At 48.6% G+C, this 21,261-nt stretch overlaps 1 protein-coding gene across 1 annotated transcript in view; it reads right to left on the reverse strand.

Moving 5' to 3' along the window:
* The window catches only part of CPSF1 (cleavage and polyadenylation specific factor 1), a 50,530-nt gene that overhangs the window by 14,741 nt on the left and 14,528 nt on the right, over window positions 1-21,261 (reverse strand). Inside the window, exons 6-23 of the mRNA XM_079984150.1 lie at window positions 18,561-18,712; window positions 17,746-17,892; window positions 16,728-16,867; window positions 15,797-15,907; window positions 14,199-14,292; window positions 13,007-13,094; window positions 12,634-12,759; window positions 12,240-12,291; window positions 11,555-11,649; window positions 10,620-10,694; window positions 10,278-10,358; window positions 5,889-5,984; window positions 5,640-5,750; window positions 4,181-4,322; window positions 3,737-3,915; window positions 2,164-2,300; window positions 426-600; window positions 121-327 (exon numbers count right to left, since the gene is read on the reverse strand). Of these exons, the coding sequence (XP_079840276.1) occupies window positions 121-327; window positions 426-600; window positions 2,164-2,300; window positions 3,737-3,915; window positions 4,181-4,322; window positions 5,640-5,750; window positions 5,889-5,984; window positions 10,278-10,358; window positions 10,620-10,694; window positions 11,555-11,649; window positions 12,240-12,291; window positions 12,634-12,759; window positions 13,007-13,094; window positions 14,199-14,292; window positions 15,797-15,907; window positions 16,728-16,867; window positions 17,746-17,892; window positions 18,561-18,712 (2,208 nt within the window). The remainder of the gene's footprint in view (window positions 1-120; window positions 328-425; window positions 601-2,163; window positions 2,301-3,736; window positions 3,916-4,180; window positions 4,323-5,639; window positions 5,751-5,888; window positions 5,985-10,277; window positions 10,359-10,619; window positions 10,695-11,554; window positions 11,650-12,239; window positions 12,292-12,633; window positions 12,760-13,006; window positions 13,095-14,198; window positions 14,293-15,796; window positions 15,908-16,727; window positions 16,868-17,745; window positions 17,893-18,560; window positions 18,713-21,261) is intronic.

The raw sequence follows: 21,261 nt of genomic DNA on the forward strand, positions 1-21,261 counted from the left end.
TGGGTTTCCTGCTTGGCTGCTTTGCATGTGGATCAAAATGTCTACGTGCTTCAGATCCAAGCAGACGGGAGACACAGATAACTCTGCGCACAGAGATTACCCCCCACCCTCAGAGCTCACCAGCAGGTACGGCCGGCTCTGCCGATTTCCCAGGGCCACCAGCAGCACCTCTTTGACCAGCGGCATCTCGGTCTGACGGACCACCTCCTCCTTCTTGGCCTCGCCCTGGCTGGCAGGCTGCCCGAAGGAACTGTCCACCAGCACCCTCTGCCCCATGGGGAAATTCTTCACCAGGAAGACCAGGCGCCATTCAGGCAGCTGGTAGATCTACATGAGAGAGAAAGAGGGAGAATGTAGCAGGGGCCAAGAGGGACCCGGCTGAGACTGGCTCACTCCCGCTGCCCCGGGCACTGCCTGGGCCTCACCTCCATGGCACCGTTCTCCCGGACCAGGACACACCAGTGAGTGGGCTCTGCCTTGTACTGGTGAGGATCCTTGTCAACCAAGGGCAGGCTGCAGCGGCGCGGCTCCTCCTTGGTGGGGCTAAACAAGGTGCCAGATTCACCATAGAGCATTTCTTCCTCATCGTCTATTGTGTTGCTGTACATGGGAGAAGAGAGAGGGAGGAAGGCAGTTACGTTCAAGACACCTGGGCAGCTGTTGCAAAGCTTGATCCAAGAACAGGCCCACTCACAGAAAGATTACAGTGCAGGTCTCAAAACTTTTGTAGGCAGCACATGGGCCCAAAGCTTAAATGAAGTCCCAGATGGGGAATCACTGCAGGGTTGAACAACACTGAGGGCTGGCTGAGAATGTCACCTGCTACTGTCCTCACAAGTAGGTATCTGATTCTTTACTAGGATCTACACAAGGTACCATATTTTTCACTCCATAAGACACACTTTTTTCCTCCTAAAAAGTAAGGGGAAATGTTTGTGCATCTTATGGAATGAATGCGTGGTCCCTGGAGCCAAGTTGCCCAGGGGTGAAAAGCAGATCGTAGAGGGTATTGAAGAAGAGGGTATTGAAACAAAGCGACTGAGCAGCTGATCAGCAAGCGATCAGGAGGGAGATAAGAGACACTAGTGATAAAGGAGGCTGCCTGGGGGGGGGGGGGGTAAAAGCACATGAATCCTCAGGATTTTTGCATTGGGTCACCCCAAATTCTCCATCAGATCACATAGCATGTCCATGGCTATAGCCTGCACCCAAAAAAATCACGCATCCACTGTTTCGTGGGGCCGCAATGGCACAAAAATGTGGTTATAAAGCACGGATCCACCTGGATTCTCAGGATTTTTGCACTGGGCTACCCCAAACTCACTGTCAAATCACATATCATATCTGTGGCCACAACATGAACCACAAAAATCATACATCCACTGTTTCGTTCAGAATATTTTTTTCTTGTTTTCCTCCTCTAAAAAGTAGGTGCGTCTTATGGTCATGTGCGTCTTATGGAGTGAAAAATACGCTACTTTGAATCCTCCCATCTCCTCACTGAGCACACCTGCCCCAATTACCTGAAAAAACAGGTGTGATAGTGCAGGCTGTAGCTTGCACCATGAGAGGTGAGAAAGGCAAACAAACCAGCCAATCCAATCCCAACTTCCTGTTAAGTCGGTATTTCTCAAACTTGGGTCTCCAGCTGCTGTTGGACTACGACTCCCCTCATACTTCCCCACTGGTACTACACGTTTGAGAACCCCTGTGTTAAGTGAACCACCGCAACCAAGTGGATATCTTTATTTTCCTCTCGCTGCCTCTACCAGACAGTCCTTTAACCTGGATGAAGTGGCCCAACCTACTTCCAATACTGGGTATGATTAGGACTGCAGCCTAACTTATCTTCTAGCATGACTTATATACAACATTTTCACTCCCCCTTTCAACCTTTTAAGCAATCGGAACAGGGGAGTACTGATTAAGTTTCTATTTCCTAATTGCTGGGTTCCTAAGATGAACTTTTGACCCTTCCATGCAAAACTAGTTAAGCAAACTACCCCTTTGTACTTTTACACATCCAGTGTACCTCCTACACAGAAAAGCCATAAAAACCCAAAACAACCATCTCACAACCCATATTTTACAACCCAAACTCCCACACAAAATGGCTAAATCCCTAGCCCTTCCCAGAGTTCTTCGCCATGCCTCAAGACCCACCTGATGTCCTGGATGGGAGCCTCAGATTCTGACTGAGTCCTCAAGGAAACCTCGTCCCGGGAGCTGGATGAATGGCTCTCAGTGGTGAACATGCCGCTGACGTCCCGGTATACACACAACGCAATCACCTTCGATTGCTGGAAGGGTGACAACAGCTTGCCTCAGAGCAAGACACAGGATGACATGCTCTTTACTGAGCAGCATGGAAGCAGACTCAGAATCTGGTTATGCCAAGAACCTCGGCTGAAAGCAGGCTTTGTTAGAAGATCCACTTTTGGAGACCTCACTGATAAGCTACGCAAACTGAGCAAACATGAATGTTTTTGCACAATGTCTTCTGCTATGCTAGCCAAGAAGAAGGGGTGATAGAAGCTCCTGCACAGCGCCTCACCATGCCAGGCACTGCTCAGTGTTTTCAAATGTATTTCTGCAAGTTAACCATACAGGTTATAATAATGAAAAAAAATTATTTATACCCCGCCGTTCCCAGTTCAAAAAACCGGGCTCAGGGTGGCTAACAACAAATTTAAGACACCTAATAGATACAACAAAAAAATATAAAATAAAATACAGCATAAAATACAGTATAAAACGTGAATAACAATAAATTCAGAATTCAAAAATCAATTTAGGGGGGAAATCCATCCAATAAGCATTAGGTGATCCCCAGGGCTAGCTGGCTGAATTAGTCCTACTTGGGCCAGGGAGGAGGCCAGGGGAGAATTAGCTGCGGGATCCTAGAGCGGGTAATCTTCATAGAAAGCGGAGGGGGAGCGAAGGAAGGGGAATAAAAGTTCATTAGAGCCCAGGGTTGAGTCTGGGATAAACACGGTGCTGTTCTAAGGGACTGTGGCCCCCTCCTGCTGCAAGGGGTCAGTGTGTCTGGCTGTTAAACAGAAAGTTGGTGGTTCAAGCCTATCTAGGGACGGCTGTGGTCAAGATTCCGGCATCGCAGGGGGTTGGACTAGATGACCCTCAAGCCCCCTTCCAATTCTATTGTATGATTCTACGTTTACGGAGGACCTTAAGGTCCATTAATAGCAACACCCTAGTGGTCCCGGGCCCTAAGGAAGTTAGATTAGCCTCAACCAGAGCCAGGGCCTTTTCAACACTGGCTCCGGCCTGGTGGATCGCTCTGTCTCATGAGACCAGGGCCCTGCAGGATCTGATTTCTTTCCGCATGGCCTGTAAGACAGAGTTGTTCCGCCTGGCCTTTGGCTTGGAATCAACTTGATCCCCTCCCCATCTTTCCTTTTCCTTTCTCCTTCTGTGATGGAACTCCTATTTGGGGACTTCCCTGGCTTTTTTCTGGCCCACGTAGGACCAGTCTGGATAGTTGGCCTTGGTGAAGACTTGACGTTTTCATCCCCAAAAAAGTCTTTGATTTGAGTTTCTACTGAAATGAGGCTGCATTTTAATGTTTTAAATGTTGTATTTTAATCTTGTTTTTAAGTTGTAGTTCAATCAATAATACCTGGTGTTAGTCGCCCTGAGCCCAGTCTTGGCTGGGGAGGGCGGGGTATAAATAAAATTTATTTATTGATTGATTTATTTATTTGCAGCTCATACTCACATGATGCAGCTGCGGCTTCTGCAAGGTGAGCCGGTGTGTCCGGCCCCCGTAGGTGTCACTCTTCAGCACAAACATAGTGACCTGCCCCTCGGAGCTCATGATCACCACATAGGGGTCGGCCACGGCACAGTGTATGATGGGCGAGCCAAGATCCACTGGGATGAAGTGCAGCTGGTTCACTGTGAGGCAGAGAGACAGGCAGCTGAAAGGCAGACCAAGCCCTGACGGTAGCTCAGGCCCCCACCCCGGACAGTAGCTCCAATGGCCCCCAGCCCGGACACCAACAGTCCCAGAATCCGTGGTGCTTTCAAAAGTATGGTTGCTCAAGTCTTTCTCACCAACCTCCACCGTTTCCCCTGCCTAGTGATTCAGTTTCTAGGCCAAGGGCTCTTTCCTGGAACAGATGCCTTTAAAACCAAGCTCGAGAGCTCCAGCTGTACTCACCTCCCTCCAGCAGGCGGATTCCCAGGGGAGACACCTGGACGATGTAGCGGTTCTCGCCAATGTTGCCGGCATAGACCGTGGGCCCCTGGGTGGCAAAGCCGCTGGTGTCCAGCTCCATGATTTCCTGGCCCGTCTGCAGGATCTGATGGGAGGAGGCAAAGAAAAAACAAGTCACACCCATGTGCCCTTGCAGGGAATATTCCCAAGAGGAAGATCATACAGGGATTGCCCTCGGAAAAAGCAAGGTGTGTGTGGAGTCATACCACCCCATAATTAATATGAAATCTGAAATACTTTATTGTCACTTGTACAACTTGTATACAGTGAGATTACACAATCACCCCCCCCCCTCAGCTCTCTTAGTCTTAATTCCCCTCGTTTACTGACAAACACCCACCAAATCCAAAAGTCAGTTGCCCTGTTTCATTCAGCAGCCTAACAGCCCACGGATAGAAGCTGTTCTTTACCCTGTTGGTGCGTCTAATCCTGCTTCTATATCTTCTGCCCGAGGGCAGGAGATCAAGAAAGTGCCGGCCAGGGTGTGAATCATCCCTGAGAATTTTCCTCGCTCTCCTGAGGCAACGTTCTTCCGCTATTTCATCCAGCGGATTCACGGGACAGCCCATAATATCTTGTGCTGCATTTACCCCCCTCTGTAGGCACTTCCTATCAGCTGATGTCAAACCAGCGTCCCACACCGTGATGCAGTAGGAAAGGACACTTTCTGTTGTGGACCGGTAGAAGGAGATCATAAGATGTAGATTGACATCGTTCTTCCGCAATACTCTGAGGAGTTGGATCCTTTGGGATTCCGAGCACAATTCAAAGTGTTGGTGCTGACCTTTAAAGCCCTAAACGGCCTCGGTCCAGTATATCTGAAGGAGCGTCTCCACCCCCATCGTTCTGCCCAGACAATGAGGTCCAGCACCGAGGGCCTTCTGGCGGTTCCCTCACTGCGAGAAGCAAAGCGACAGGGCAGAGGGCCTTCTCAGTGGTGGCGTCCGCCCTGTGGAACGCCCTCCCACCAGATGTCAAAGTGAACAACAACTACCAGACTTTTAGAAGACATCTGAAGGCAGCCCTGTTTAGGGAAGCTTTTAATGTTTGATGTATTACAGTATTTTAATATTTTTTGGGAAGCCGCCCAGAGTGGCTGGGGAAGCCCAGCCAGATGGGCGGGGTATAAATAATAAATTATTATTATTATTATTATTATTATTATTATTATTATTGGGGCCAGAGTGAAGGGGGCAGAGCAAGCTCCAGCTTTCTTCTCATGCTGCCAGCCCTTGGCAGATCTGTACACCCCCCAACCTCTTTGACACTGCCCACTCGGCTGATCTCCCTCAAAACAGCCCCTTTCAGCCGCCAGTTGCCTTCCCCTTAGTCACTGAACCACACTCAGCCAAGCTCCAAAGTGCACCCAGGGCCATGCCCAATGAAAAATGCCGGCACTCACCATGGTGGAGTCTTCCCGGCTCAGAATGAGGAAGCCATGCCGCTTCCCGTCGTCAGCAGGCTCTGGCGGAGCTGGCTCCTTCTCTGCGCTTTCTCCCTGAGCGTCTTCCTCCTGTCAGGAGAAGAGGGTGGCCAGGGATGCTGTCACAGTGCACAGAGCCTCTGCCTTTGTGGGAGAGAGGCTGGAAGGAAACCCTCCTCCTGAAAAGAAGGTGGCTCAAAGCCCCTGGGAAGTAGAGGCCATACGTACCGCTGCCTCTTCCGTCTTCTGGGGCGAGATCACCGTCCACATGTCATAGCAGCCTGGGAGTTCAAAGGTCGTCACCACTTGAGGGCGGATGCTTTTCTGTTGAGAAGGAAGGAAGAAATCAGGCAGTGGCTTGGAAACCATACATTCGGAAGATCTCTATTTGAAATATGGGATAGGTATAAAAACCTATTAGAACGTAAAACACCGCAGTGGTTATCTGCATTAGAAGCAATGAGTATGAAAAAGATAAATATGAGCAAGAATTGGGTTACATATGGAAAAATACCGTATTTTTCGCTCTATAAGACGCACAAGACCATAAGACGCACCTAGTTTTTGGAGGAGGAAAACAAGAAAAAAAATATTCTGAATCTCAGAAGCCAGAACAACAAGAGGGATCGCTGCGCAGCGAAAGCAGCAATCCCTCTTGCTGTTCTGGCTTCTGGGATAGCTGCGCAGCCTGCATTCGCTCCATAAGACGCACACACATTTTCCCTTACTTTTTAGGAGGGAAAAAGTGAGTCTTATAGAGCAAAAAATACGGTAATACAAAAATAAGGGGGTAAATGGAAAATGAAACCCTATGAAGAAGTTAAAGAATATGTGAATGATTGGCTACACTACCGCCAAGTTAATGAAATGTTTAAACAGGATTTTAAGGAAAACAAATCAAAATATTGAGTAATAAATGTAAAACTTTGTCTAAAATGTATAAATTGCTACTTGAATGGCATTTGAAAGATGAGGAGGTAAAGTCAGTTATGATACATTGGGCCAAAGACTTTGAGTATAATATACAGTTAAAAGACTGGGAAAAACTGTGGAAAGAAGGATTAAATTTTCTTGCATACAATGCCTTAAAAGAAAATGTGATGAAAATGATGTACTGCACGGGTGTCAAACACAAGGTCCGCGGGCCGAATCCGGCCTGCCAGACCTCGTCATGTGGCCCGTGTAGCCGCCGCCAGCCTTCACCTTTTATTCTCGCTCTTTTTTTTTTGACACAAGAAAGCCGCCTCTTCAGCGCATGCACGGCAGCCTACAAGCCAGAGAACGTCTGCCCTCTAGCGGCGCCGGCCGTTCTACATAGGAGACCTCCACTTTACAGGTTTGGGAGCACCTATCTATGTGAACAGATGTTTTCAGTCATGAATCTGAACAAGACCAAGCTCAGATCACGCATCACTGATGATAACCTCCATGCTGTTTTGCGGACTGCTACAGCACAGGACCTAACGCCAGACATCGATGGACTGACCTCAGGAAAACAATGTCAGCCATCTAGTCAGAAAAGTTAAAAAAAAAGTTAATGCCTTGTGTTTGCCATATGTGTAATAAACAGTGTTTGCCAATATTTGTATGTTTAAAAAAATTTTTTACTCTCTGTTACCAAAAATCATTTTTCAATAAATTGTACAATAATTGTACATTTGAATATCTACTTGCCATTATTCTGACTATGTTTCTGCTTTCAGAGCTAGTTATTACTTACATTATTACAAAAAACAGTAATAATTGAATGCAGTGACAATAATTTATGATAATAAAGAGTGGACACATAGTCCTACAGATACAACCGGCCCTTTGAGGGTGACCAAACTGCTGATGCGGCCCCCGATGAATTTGAGTTTGACACCCCTGATGTACTGTATAGGTGGTATATTATGCCTGTGAAATTAGCTAAAATGTTAGTAATAAATGTTGGATATGTAAAGAAAAAGAAGGAACATTTTAGCACATGTGGTGGGGATGTAAAAAAGTGAAAAACTTCTGGGAAATGATATATAATGAGATGGAAAAAGATGTTGAAATATACATTTATTAAGAAACCAGAAGCATTTTTACTCGGCATTATAGGAGATGAAATAAACAGAAAGGATTGTAAGTTGTTTTTATATGCAATGACGGCAGCAAGAATTTTATAGGCACAAAAATGGAAGCAAGAAGAACTACGGACGAAAGAAGAATGGAGGATGAAACTGATGGACTATGCAGATTTAGATAAATTAACAAAAAGGATTCTAAACCTGCGGGACCAGAGATTCTCAGAAGACTGGAGTAAATTTACACACTATTTGAAAAGTACCGTATTTTTCGCTCGATAACACGCACCTGATCATAACACGCACATAGTTTTTAGAGGAGGAAAACAAGAAAAAAAATTCTGAATGAAACAGTGGATGTATCATTTTTGTGCTTCATGCTGTGGCCACAGACATGTGATTTGATGGTGAGTTTGGGGTAGCCCAATGCAAAAATCCTGAGAATCCATGTGGATCTGTGCTTTGTAACCATGTTTTTGCAACATTGCAGCCCCAGGCAACAGTGGGTGCGTGATTTTTTTGGTGCAGGCTGTAGCCATGGATATGCTATGTGATCTGATGGTGAGTTTGGGGTAGCCCAATGCAAAAATCCTAAGGATCCATGTGGATCCATGCTTTGTAACCACGTTTTTGTACCACTGCAGCCCTGTTTTTGCATCAGATCATTGCTATGTGATCTGATGGTGAATTTGGGGTGACCCAATGCAAAGATCCTGAGGATCCATGTGGATCCGTGCTTTGTAACCATGTTTTAAGTGGGGAGGGAAGGAAAAACATAGAAGGGACAAGGAGCACCGAGAGGGGTGTGCGGAGAAGCAGCTGGCTAAGAATGCAGGAGAGGGGTTTTACCGGAGGGAGGAAAGGAAGGCAAAAGCCCCCCCCCCCAAGCCAGCCAGCCAGCCAGCTCTCTCTCTCTCTCTCTCCCTCCCCCCCCGCATGTTGCCTGCGAGTCCCTAGACGCAGCAGCAGCAGCAGCACCGGAGCACGGAGAGGAATTAGAAGGAAGGACGCTCTGCTTTCCCCTCTGCTTGCCTGAAGGGGAGGGGTTTTCTTTGCTCTTTGTTCCGTTTGAGCAAACACAGTAACGAAACAGAAGAGGGTGGGCAGTAAGACCCTGAGGCAGAATGCAGGAAAGCAGCAGCTTCCTCTTTTCAATGCTTCCCTTCTCCAGACGATTTGATATTTGCCTGATTTTTGCCTTCACTGGCGCCTGTCAGCTCCAGGGACCACACATTCGCTCAATAACACGCACAGACATTTCCCCTTACTTTTTAGGAGAAAAAATTTGCGTGTTATAGAGGGGAAAATACGGTAATTGTGATGAACAGATCACACTAGTAGGTTTGCAATAAGTTTTGTAAGGTGAATTATTTGAAATATTGCAAAAAAGACAATGAGGAGAATTATTAGTTAAGGATATTAAAGGTAATATGAAATTCAGAAATGCATAATAAGTGACAAATAACGGAAAATCATCAGAGGCATTGACGGAAGTCCAAAAATATTGTATAGGATGAGAAGTTATGTTGTATGAATGTTGGAATTAATATGTTAAAAAAATAATAAAAATGTGTGTGTGTGTGTGTGTGTGTGTGTGTGTGTGTGTGTGTGAAATTAGGCAGTGGCAGACTTTGGGCTCCCAAGTTTCAGTGGTGCCCAGTGCAATGTTTAAATTCAACGTTCCCCGTCTCTTGCGCTATGTTCTACAGCATTGTTGTGTTGCCCATTGCAGCACGGCACCCAATGCGACCGCACCAGTCGTGCCCCCCTGAAATTAGGGTTCTGGCACTCAAGGCGGGCTCCCCAGCAGTTGTACAATTTCTGGGCAGGTAAACCAAGTATGCACCTCAAAGGCCTGTTTGTCTCACTGTGTGGAAGGGAGATCCATGAGGAAAAATAGACCTGGTGTGAAATAGCAGGTCTTGATTGGCTAAAAGACTGGAAGTGGAAGTGGAAATATTGTATATAAGCCAAGCTAGAAAATACGATACTAAGGAAGTTGAGAAGTCAGACACGGGAAGACTTGAAGAGCTCTCTGAACAACTGCAAGGCAGAGGGGTAAATGCTGAAATGGTTGTTAAAAGCTGGAACACAGCTGAGCACAGTAGCAGGCCAAAGTCTGGAGAGGACCACAAAGGGACTCAGAAGCTAAACTGATGTTCTTCCTGATGTTTCGTCGGAATCTCCTTTCTCGCACCTTGAAGCCATTGCCCTCCAGGAGAAAACAAGCTTGCTCCATCTTCCATGTGGCAGCCCTTAAGATATCTGAAAATGGCTCTCATATCTCCTATCAGTCTCCTCTTTTCCAGGCTAAACATACCCAGCTCCTTCAACCGTTCCTCATCAGGCTTGGTTTCCTCCTCCTGTGTGTTACCCCCACCCACCTACTTGTTCCTAGGTGTTTATAGGCTGCTCCATTGATCTCTGGGGCAGCCCTGGTAAGCCTAGGGCATGCCGCTGCTGCTGTAGCACTGGTACCTGACCTGCGCCAGACTCTCCTCACTGACGCAGGCCTTCGCACAGTGCAATCCCAGCGCTTCCCACCCCAGCAGTTCTGCTGGCTCACCTGAAGAACCGAGAGGGCGCCGTTCTTGCCGTATCCTGAGCACACTACGATTTCAAGGTCGGGCTCAAGGCTGTTCTGGAACTGAAGACGGACAGACAGACAGAGAGTGTTAGGTGATTGAGAGTGGTGAGCTAGCCTCACTCACAGGTACTTCACAGCAAGTGTCCTTGATTTCCTCCAGGAACCCTTTGCAAGCTCCTCCGTGCCATTAGAACCCCTTGGAAGGGCAGAAGGGCCAAACCTAGCAAGTTTCCCCACCCCTCCTAGGGTTCTTTCTTCAGGCACCGGACCCTGACCGTCCCCACACCCAGAGCTCAGAGAAGGAACCAGCCGAGCGCACACCTCTTCAGAAAGGAAAGCAGGCTCCCCCATGGCGGCGTTGGCACAGGGACCGATGTTCAGGATACTGTCACACACCTGTCAGTGTTGGGGGAGGAGAGAGAAATAGAAAAGGCACATGGATTACCTACTGCTGAAGGAATAGCTCTGGGTAGAGGAGCAAGGATGGGAGACTACAAATAATTTCTGATTCCAGGTGTGCTTTGATTCATTTCCAGCTCAAAGGAATGGTCTAGCATAGGGAAGGGAATAATAATAATAATAATCTTTTTTTATTTATATCCCACCCTCCCCAGCCGAAGCCGGGCTCAGAGCAGCTAACAACAATAAAATAATACAGCATTCTAAAATCAATTCATTCTAAAATCAGTTCAAATCAAATTAGTGGCAACCATTGGGCTAGAGTTCTGTGAGGATTACCAAAGGAGAGGGTCAGGCTGTGCCTTGGCCAAAGGCCTGGTGGAACAGCTCTGTCTTGCAGGCCCTGCGGAAAGATGTCTAGTCCCGCAGGGCCCTAGTCTCTTGGGACAGAGCGTTCCACCAGATCGGGGCCACGGCCAAAAAAGCCCTGGCTCTGGTTGAGGCCAGCCTAACCTCCCTGTGGCCCGGGACCTCCAAGATGTTTTTGTTTGAAGACCCTAAGGTCCTCCGTGGGACATACCAGGAGAGGCGGTCTTGTAGGTACGAGGGTCCTAGGCCGTATAGGGCTTTAAAGGTCAAAACCAGCACCTTGAACCTGATCCTGTACTCCACCGGGAGCCAGTGCAGCTGGTATAGCACCAGGTGAATGTGATCCCGCAGTGAGTAAAAGGAGCTGAGTCTTTAGCACTGAGTTTCCCAACTCTCCTGCCCTTCTTCCACCACCCCAGGAAGAGAGAGAGCATGCCTGCCATAAGCAGGTTTGTATCTTGTCCTCAGAAGCTACATGTAAATGGTACCTCGAAAGAATAGGTGGCAAGTTGGGTCCCAGACTGGGCTTCGCTGCCGTACACCTCGATCTCATCCACCTCGTCCTGAGGAGCTGACTTTCCCCCTGCAGAGGACACATTAGGATGTGGGTAGGAGAAGCCTTGGGATTAGCTCTGTGTCTCCTCTTCATAGCTTTCCTTCTCTTGCACACTCCACTCAACAGCTCTTCCTAGGTACTTCCATTTAGGATATAGTTCCGTTCCACCTTAAAAGGAGCAGGCATGAATGTGGTGTGTCACATGCCTGTTTACTTCCAGCACAGGCTTGCTGGGAACTTCTGTTTGTATATTGCTTTTGCTATCCTGCTGTTTGCTGGAGATGAAGGGAAGCAGACATGTTTTTCCTTTGTTCCTGAACTATGCTGAATAAGCCTGTCCGCCACTTCCATTGTGGAAATTTATTCACTCTGCTGATAAGAGCGTGCCGAGTCTCTAAACGTATCTGAGGCTCGGGTAACTAATTGATGCTGTACCGGAGATCGCCCGGCTGCCGGCTGGAGCCAGCTGGGGGCCTGCCAAATGCCCCCCGTCTCCCCAGCAGTATTCCAACACTTCCCCCCCTTTTATGACCCACTCCCCAGAACACCAGGAGTCGGTAATTTGTACCGGATCCCCCAGCATCCCCTCTCGCTGGTTCTGGGGCAGAGCCACCTACCCGTCCAGTTTGCAGTCTGCTCCACGCGTTTCTTCTTAACGGGAGGCTCCTCCTGCAGGCGGAAGGAAGTTGCATGCTGACAAAAGGCGGGGGACTCACCAAGTCCGACTTCCCTTGGAAGCCAACAGGTGAAGAGTTTCCAACTGAAACTTCCATTCGTTCCCGGCAGTCAGTATATCTGCTGCTTGCTCTCCCTCCAACCAACACCCACTCAGGTACCGGGCTCCCCTTCCCTATGCCTCCCCCCCAAATACTCTCAGTGGCTGGGCCAGATTCAAGCAGCACTGGACAGGAAGGCTGTCTGGGGTTTGTCCTGCAATGGTGGGGGGGGGAGCTTCTAATGCAACACTGCTCTTTAAGTAAATGGGGTGGGCCAAGTCCCAGGAGAACTCACCGGCTTCTCTGCGGGGTCCTTGGCAACGCTCATGGGGGTCTCCTGCAGCTTCTCTGTGTATTTGAGGAGGAGGGAGTTGCCAAGACGTGAGCCCAAGAAGAGGTAGCCGGGGTCCATGGTGATCATCTGAGATCCGAGAGGCCGAAGGGACAGGGTGGGGAGATGGAGTGTCAGACAAGGCCTCGTGGGAGAAGCGGGCAAAGAGGCATCGCAAGGGAGCAGGGGGCGCCCAGAGGCAAAACAGGGCAGGGGCACCACCGACTGGGCTCAGCGATCATATTTATCTCATATACGCAACTGGCTTTTGCCTCAACCTCCCCCCCCCCCCACCCTGCCACCCTGACTCTGCCAGTGCCCATCTATTGGAGCTTACGCAAGTGGTGAGGACGCTGGCTGCCGCCTTGTCGAAGTGGAAGGATCGGACGCTCCGCATGCCGTCGGTGATGAGGGTCAGAACGTAGCTAGGGAAAGGGAGGGAGGAAGAGAGGCAGGTGAAGGGATCCCATTGGCAGAGGGCAAACAATGTCTGAGCAAGAAAGCTTGCAAGGAGCCCTGTCAAACATGTCGTGGCCTGGGGAGGCTCAACCCCAGGATACTGGCCCCTCTCTCACTGAACACAAAGCATAGGGGGGTGGACTAGATGATTCTTTAGGTCCCTTCCAGCTATAAAATTCTGTGAGAGGAAGACAACACAATTCAAGGTAAAGGCTGAAAGACCAACCACACACTGGACTCCTTCTCCCACTGCCAATTTTCTATTTGTTTTAGCTGCCCTACCATACTCTCCCTAGGTGAGTCTAGAAGACTACTTTTCTCCTCTACGTTAACTGATATTTGCAACTGCCACACACTGGCAGCTAAGCAAACCTAGGTTGTCTGAAGGGGTCCAGCTCCAGAGGTTTGCAATGAGTTGCCCAAGAAAAACGACAAAAAGCCGAGTGTTGCAGCTGTTCAGGCAACCAAGTTCCACTCGACTCCCACCCACCAGGGACACTGCAAACAGTTAAGTTTAAAGAACATGCATTCAACTACAGCAAACTCAGCCCTGCCCAAGACTGGAGCCGGGTGTCCAATAATCTCTTTCATAGGACATCGGCTAGCAGATGCAAACATTTTCTCTTCCACTTCTTTCTCTCTCTCTGGTGCTTTGAAGAAATATGTGCTCTTGCCTCTCCATCACCCGTGTCAGGCTCATCTTTGGGCTTTAAATTTATTTGCTAAGCCATGAAATATTTACCGACTTCACTGCATTGAGGGGGGCAGAAACAGAACCCGGGGAGAAAGAGGTCTGCCTGACTTAGCTACAGGCTCAGTGGCTGAACAAAGCATCTGTTTGGGACACATGACAACATCAAAAGCGGAATCTCTTTCCAATGGGCTGGATGTTTACGGTCCAAGAGAACTGGGAGCAGCAAGCAGCTTCCCTGCATCTGGCCAAGTGAGCAGAGCTGCAGAGCTGTTTTTTCTGTAAGCAGAAACATCCCAGGTCTGAACAGAACAGCTCCCTGCTGGAAGCTGGCAAAGGTCAATGTGCCTGGTGACCCGAGAGCAATCCGAAGCCTTACATCTCCCCTCCTTTCAGCGAGATGACCATCTTGTCATAGGAGATGAAAGCCGCCTGGGCACAGTCCAGTGTGATTTTCACTCCCTCTTGGATCCCTGTAAAGAGGAGGAAGGCATCAGCAGAGCCCAAAGTAGCAGGACACAGGGGCAGGACTCAGGACGCTGCTGCTGTCCCCTCTGGAGATGTAGCCTGGTCTGAGCACTTTCCCTCATGCAGTACTGCTTGGGGTTATAAGCGTTCTATCCACTTACCAGGTTTGCAACGAGAGTTCACAGCCTGCTAACTGGGGCAGAATTTCAGAAGCTGAAAGTGTCAGCTTTCCATGTACAGTGGTGCCCCGCAAGACGAATGCCTCGCAAGACGGAAAACCCTTAGGGTTTTCTGTTTTGGAGGTGCTTCGCAAAACGAATTTCCTATGGGCTTGCTTCGCAAGACGAAAATGTCTTGTGAGTTCCTGTTTTTTTTTTCCCTCCCCCCCCTTTTTCTAAGCCACTAAGCCGCTTATCCGCTGATCCGCTAAGCCGCTTATCAGCTGATCCGCTAAGCCGCTAATAGCGCTAATCTGCTAATGGGCTTGCTTCGCAAGACGAAAAAACCGCAAGACGAAGAAACTCGCGGAACGGATTCTTTTCGTCTTGCGAGGCACCACTGTACACACACTAGTACAGTCATACCTCGGGTTGAATGTGCTTCAGGTTAAGTGCTTTCGGGTTGCGCTCCGTGGCAACCCGGAAGTAATGGAGTGCGTTACTTCCGGGTTTCGCCGCTCGCGCATGAGCAGACGCTCAAAATGACGTTCTGTGCAGACGCTCAAAATGATCAGGAGCACAGTGGTCGTACCTCCAGGGCCACCAGCAGCTTGCCAACATCCAATAACCTCTGTGGCAAGGAGAACCTATTATCAAATTTAGGTAGGTACACCAACTGCACACTTTCCTGGACAGGAATAGCTTAGCCACTATGATTCATGTGTTGGTAAACTTGGATTGCCATATTTCAAAAAGGGGGGTGGGGTGGCCAGGTTGCAGAGTGGAGCAGGTGGAGGCACACATATTTACACCTGTGTTGAGGGAGTGCACTGGCTGCTGATCAGCTCCCAGGCCAAGTTCAAGGTCTTGCTGTTAAGATATAAATCCCTGAACAACTTGGGACCAGATGACCTTTGTGAAAGATCACCTGCTCCTGCACAGGCCTGTAAAGATCAGCAAGATCATCTGGGGGAGATTCTACTTGCAGCACACAACCCTCCAGAATATTGTAGGGCAGGGACCCCAAAACAGGCCTTTTCTGCTCTGGCCCGACACTGAAAATCCCCTCCCTTTGCCATATGCAGAGAAGCCATCAGTTGCTTTAGATGTCTTATAAAGGCAAATCTTTTTGCCCAGACTTTCTCTAACCCTGATTTATGCCTATGAATTTCATGCATCTCTGCTGTACTTGTTTTTGTATATACGCTTTTGTGTTGTTTTGTTGATTTTAGGTTGCATTTTTGTTTTAAGGTGTGTTGTTTTCAAATTGTGCACTGTTGAGGGATCTTTAAAATATGAAGTGCTTTAGACATTCTTTTTGATAGAAGGGAAGGAAAGCAGAAAGGCCTACTTAGCGGGAAGACGGTGGTGCCGTTGGTGAGGCTGTTGAGGGACACGCCGTAAGGCGGCACACTCTGGTTCAGGTACAGCAATGAGTTCACCGCAAAGATCACAACTCCGCCTAGAGGAGGAAGGAAGGAGAGAGGAGAGTTAGGCCAAGACGGAGTTGTCACTCTTGAGCCGCAGGGTTCAAGCTGGTGGAAAGTGAGCTTGTCTACATTGTCCTCTGAGTAAGGGAGGCTGCTGTCCAGAACACACACTCTATCTGAAAAATATGCTAGACCCATCTAGCGCATGATCACCTACTCTGACTGGCAGAGGCTGTTCAAGGGTCTCAGGTGCGTGCCTTTTCCAGAGATCTCTTTTTAAGGGGAGATACTGGGACGCAGGTGGCGCTGTGGGTTAAACCACAGAGCTTAGGGTTTGACGATCAGAAGGTCGGCGGTTCGAATCCCCGCAACAGGGTGAGCTTCCATTGCTCGGTCCCTGCTCCTGCCAACCTAGCAGTTCGAAAGCACCTCAAAGTGCAAGTAGATAAATAGGTACCGCTCCAGCGGGAAGGTAAACGGCGTTTCCGTGAGCTGTTCTGGTTCGCCAGAAGCGGCGTAATCATGCTGGCCACGTGACCTGGAAGCTGTACGCCGGCTCCCTCGGCCAATAAAGCGAGATGAGCGCCACAACCCCAGAGTCGGCCACGACTGGACCTAATGGTCAGGGGTCCCTTTACCTTTTACTGGCAACTGAACTTGGGAGCTTACATGTGTTATGGGCCTCCCCGCACTGTCCAACCACCTTTGCCACAATTTGGGATTTCCACTCAAAATGGAAATCCCTCCCCCAAGATCTTCCCAGCTTCTAGCCACCTTGTTCTCCCCACGCACAAGCGCCTGCGCCACCTCTCCCTCTCCACACAACAAGCGGGAAGAAACCGTTCCTCTTACCAATGGGTTTGGGTACCGCCAGGGCCTGGGTGCAGTCAAAGGGCAGGTTGCTGAGAGACCAGATGACGGGGTGGACCTTCTGCATGATGTTCAAGGAGATGGCCACAATGCTGCAGGTGTCCTGGCGCACAGCCACCCGCCTGAAGAGGGACAAGGAAAGAGCTCCGTTACTTGACATCGCTGTCCACAGCCTAGACAAGTGGGGCAGGTGCAGTCAAGGTGAGCCTAACCTGGGGACGGCGGTACGGGGAGAGGAACGGGCATTGGCAGCATCAGGTTCCAAGAGAATGAAGAGTCAGCAAGAAGTTTTGTAAGGAGGACTATTTGAAATATTGCAAGAAAGACTATGAGGAGAATTATTAGTTAGTGATAATTAAGAGTAATAGAGAAATTAAGAAATGCAGAATAAGTGATAAAGAACAAAAAATCATCAGAGGTGTTGATGGAAGTCTAAAACATTGTATAAGAAGTTATGTTATATGATTGTTGGAAATGATATGTTTAAAAAAACCAATAAAAATGTATATGTAAAAAAGATAATGAAGCGTCAGATGGTGCTTGGGAGGGAGCAACATTGAAGGGGACAGAAGTGGAAGCAAAAGCCCCAGGTTTTGTCCCAGCATTGACATACTACGTCTGGCAAAGGGCACCAGACTCCCTCCAGCCACAGAGCTCATTTCCTAACACAACAGTGGGGTTCATCCGTACTGAGACCCACAGCTCTCCCTTGGCTATCTGCAGACTGAGTTTAGCTTTTCGAGGCAGACAGAGAGGAGCACAGGAAGCTGCTACATACCGGTACCAAGTTATACTGTTGGTCCATCTAGCTCAGTGGTGTCTACACGGATTGGCAGCAGCTCTCCAGAATTTTAGGCGGGAGACCTTCTGCATGCAAAAAAGATGCTCTAGCACTGAGCTGCAGTGCCAGTTCCGTTTTCTTGTGACGGGGGGCTAGCTGGCCAGCACTTGTTCTGGAGCAAAGCTAACAACAGAGAGGGAGGAGGAAGGGAAGACATACCCAGGCCAGGTCTGGTTGGGCTCAAAGAGGATGAGTAGGGTGGGCTCATAGTAGCCATACAGGAACTGCATGTCAATGATGTTGAGCAGCTTCTCGTCTAGCTCCCGCACGTCAATGATGTAGCTGGGCAGAAAACTTGACTTCTGGCTGCAACAAGAGATATCGCCAAGAGTTCACAGGGGCCAAATACATCCCAGGGTTCCCAAGGGGCACGCTTGGGAAACTGTCACGAGCTCCACAAAGTACCCATTTCACAGATGAAAAACTGGCAATGCGGCATGAATTACTCTTGCTTTGAGCCCTTATTTGCAGTTTTCTAACCGTCCCGCCCTGCACTGCAGCCCCTTTCTCCTCTAAAGGCCACCCTGTGAGGATACCCAGAGCTTTCAAGGTTAACAGCTCAAGGGGAAATGACGTCCTGTCACTGCGGGTGTGTTTGCATCTTTGTTATGTGAACGTTTTTACTTTCTGTTCTGGCTGCGACAGGAGAAGCATCTTGTCTTCGCTCTCTCCTGGCTGAACTGTTTGTTTGCTGCCGTACGATAAAGCTTCGTAGAAGCTGTTGTATGAGAGTTTTACTGCCTGGCTGAGATTCCTTCCGCACAGGCGCACCGCTGCACAAGATACTCTGCTGTAGACGGGAGAAGCAGGTTAGCACGGTGGAAGTGGACTGGACGCCACAACAGTCCCGCTGTTTCACAGCCTTGACAGACTCTCAACGGAACACACCCATTCTGAGACCCTGATTATTTTAAATGCTACCTCAGTCAAGCATCGGTCATTCTGGCCAGTGCAGAGCCCAAGGCAGCCCTTACCCTTCTCCCATGACGCCTTCGTGCTCATCCGTCAGGGTCTCTCGGCGGAATGGCAGCACCACCAGCCTTGTGCCATAGATGAGCATCACCGCACAGCGCCCATCAGGGTCCACCCGCACTTTGGGGATGTGGACGTTCTGCACAAAGCCATCCTGGGGGAGAGACAGAGCAGGCCATGAGTACCGGGCAGGGCGACACAGAGGGAGCAGGAAACCCTTCCTTTTATTCTGCTGTGCTCCTTTGGGTCTGGAATACATGGTGCCTCTCAATCCACAGAGCTTACCCAAATGCAACAAGGGAGTCTGGCATGAGAACAGAGTTGCAAGGGATTCAGGAAGGGAGAAGTCTTGGTTGTGTTCCCTGACAAATGGAGAGCTGTCATTCAAAGTGAGGGGCTCCCTGCAAGGGAGGACAATTGCAAAAGGCTGCCCACTCCTAACTGAAAAAGCAAACAGGTCAAAATGCCTCTCTATATCAGGCACTTCCTCACCTTCCCAATAGCTGCTGCCGCTCTACGTGGGGCTACCTTTGAAGGTGACCCGGAAACTACAACTAATCCAGAATGCGGCAGCTGGACTGGTGACTAGGGGCGGCCACCGAGACCACATAACACCAGTCTTGAAAGACCTGCACTTGCTCCCAGTATGTTTCCGAGCACAAGTGTTGGTGCTAACCTTTAAAGCCCTAAACGGCCTCGGTTCTGTATACCTGAAGGAGTGTCTCCACCCCCATCGTTCTGCCCGGACACTGAGGTCCAACGCTGAGGGCCTTCTGGCAGTTCCTTCACTGCGAGAAGCCAAGTTACAGGGAACCAGGCAGAGAGCCTTCTCGGTAGTAGCACCAGCCCTGTGGAACACCCTCCCACCAGATGTCAGGGAAATAAACAACTATCTGACATTCAGAAGGCATCTGAAGGCAGCCCTGTTTACGGAAGTTTTTAATGACTTGATGTTTTAATGTATTTTTAATCTTTTGTTGGAAGCCGCCCAGAGTGGCTAGGGAAACCCAGCCAGATAGGCGGGGTATAAATAATAAAATTATTATTATTATTATTATTATTATTATTATTATTATCATCATCATCATTATTATCATTATCATTATCACCATCACCATCAAGAGTCTCAGGGGTTGCAAGAGATTTGACAGTGTCCCTTGGCTATGGAAGAGAATAGGTGACAGCTCTTCCGACAACAGCTTTCAAAACTTAAACCGGAGGCGGCGCGAACGGCAATGGCTGCCCTCTTCTAACTGCGAAGAGGGAGCTCCGCGGAAACGGGTTGTCCACTATGGCGAAGCGGAGACCCACATCGGAAAACCACAGGCAGCAAGAGCCTGTGGCCGTGGGACTCGGCGGGCGCCAGAAGCGCCCCCCGAAACGGAGAAGGGACCTCGTAAGGGGTCTCTGAACGTGGAGGGGGTATCGCGGCGCTGTGAGTCGATCGCTATTTCTGTGGAGTGAAGCCACATAGCTGCTGTCGGTGAGCGCTGACCTTTCTTCCTGGAAACATCTAACTTTGAAAAGCAACAACCCGTGAGTAAGAAAAGTCAGTAAGAATTGGAAATAAATTGTTACAAATTCGGCCGAAAGCGGGAGATGTAAACAGGAAGTCCGTCTTCCGCTTCTGTTTAAGATCAAAAGCAAAAGACTTTGACGTCTGGAGCCTTTGAAGAGGCGTTAAAAACAACTAATCTGTGCATCCATTGAAGCTGCTTTTATGCTAAATCAGGATTTAACTTCTTTTAAGTGACTTATTTCGTTTATGGACTGTGTTTTATCTCTTCTTTTGGAATTTACAATTTTATTGAGAAGCCCAGGTAGTGGATCTGCCTGAACAACAGAACTGTCAGAGTGTAGACTTGGATACTTTGTAATTTGGGTTTGCTACAATCTGAGTTTTTGTGGATTTGCTACATTGAAACATCCTCTCTGGCACTTGCTAGAGACATTGTAGTGCCTTTTAAACCAACTCTGCTAACTGCAAGAAAAATTCAAGGTTCTTTGGAATTTAACTGGACTGTGGAAATTAACTGAACTTTAACAATTTGGCATTTTCCCTCAAGATATATTCGAACTCCCTCTAGAGGTCTTTGGATTTACAGTTGTATGTGACTTTGCTTTCTCTTTCCTTTCCTCCTATTTGACTGTTTACTCTATGGGCTGCTGGATTCTCATGGGAACAACTTAGTTTGACCTTGACTTGTAGACAAATCTGGAATGAGTGGCACTGGGAGAACAAGAGCGGCTAGAGCGAAAGCTAGACAAACAACCTTAAATTTAACTTCACAGCCGCGCAGATCATCTGTTCCTACGGTTTTGTCGGCAGAAGAAGAAGAAATTGAGCAACCACTGTCGGAAGATATGGCTGCAGGAGCATCTGGCTCAGTATTAGAGAAAATCTTTGAAAAATTGGAAGCTTTGGACAAGAAAGCGGATGAACAAACGGCTAAGATTGAACAAAACACAGCCAGTGTAAATAAATTAACTGAACAAGTTGCTTTGAATACTCAATCAATTGGAAAGTTATTTGAGACCACTGCAGAAAACCGCAAATTGGCTGAGGAAGCCAGCCAAAAAGTTGAGGAATTAGAACAAGAGGTAAAACCACTGCACAAACTGGTTGGTGAACAGCAGGAGTATTTGTCTATGATTGAATTGCGGAATCGGGAGAATAACTTGAGATTGAGGTCAGTACCAGAA

Source organism: Podarcis cretensis (genome assembly GCF_951804945.1).
Source record: "Podarcis cretensis genome assembly, chromosome: 7".
Classification (NCBI taxonomy): Eukaryota; Metazoa; Chordata; class Lepidosauria; order Squamata; family Lacertidae; genus Podarcis; species Podarcis cretensis.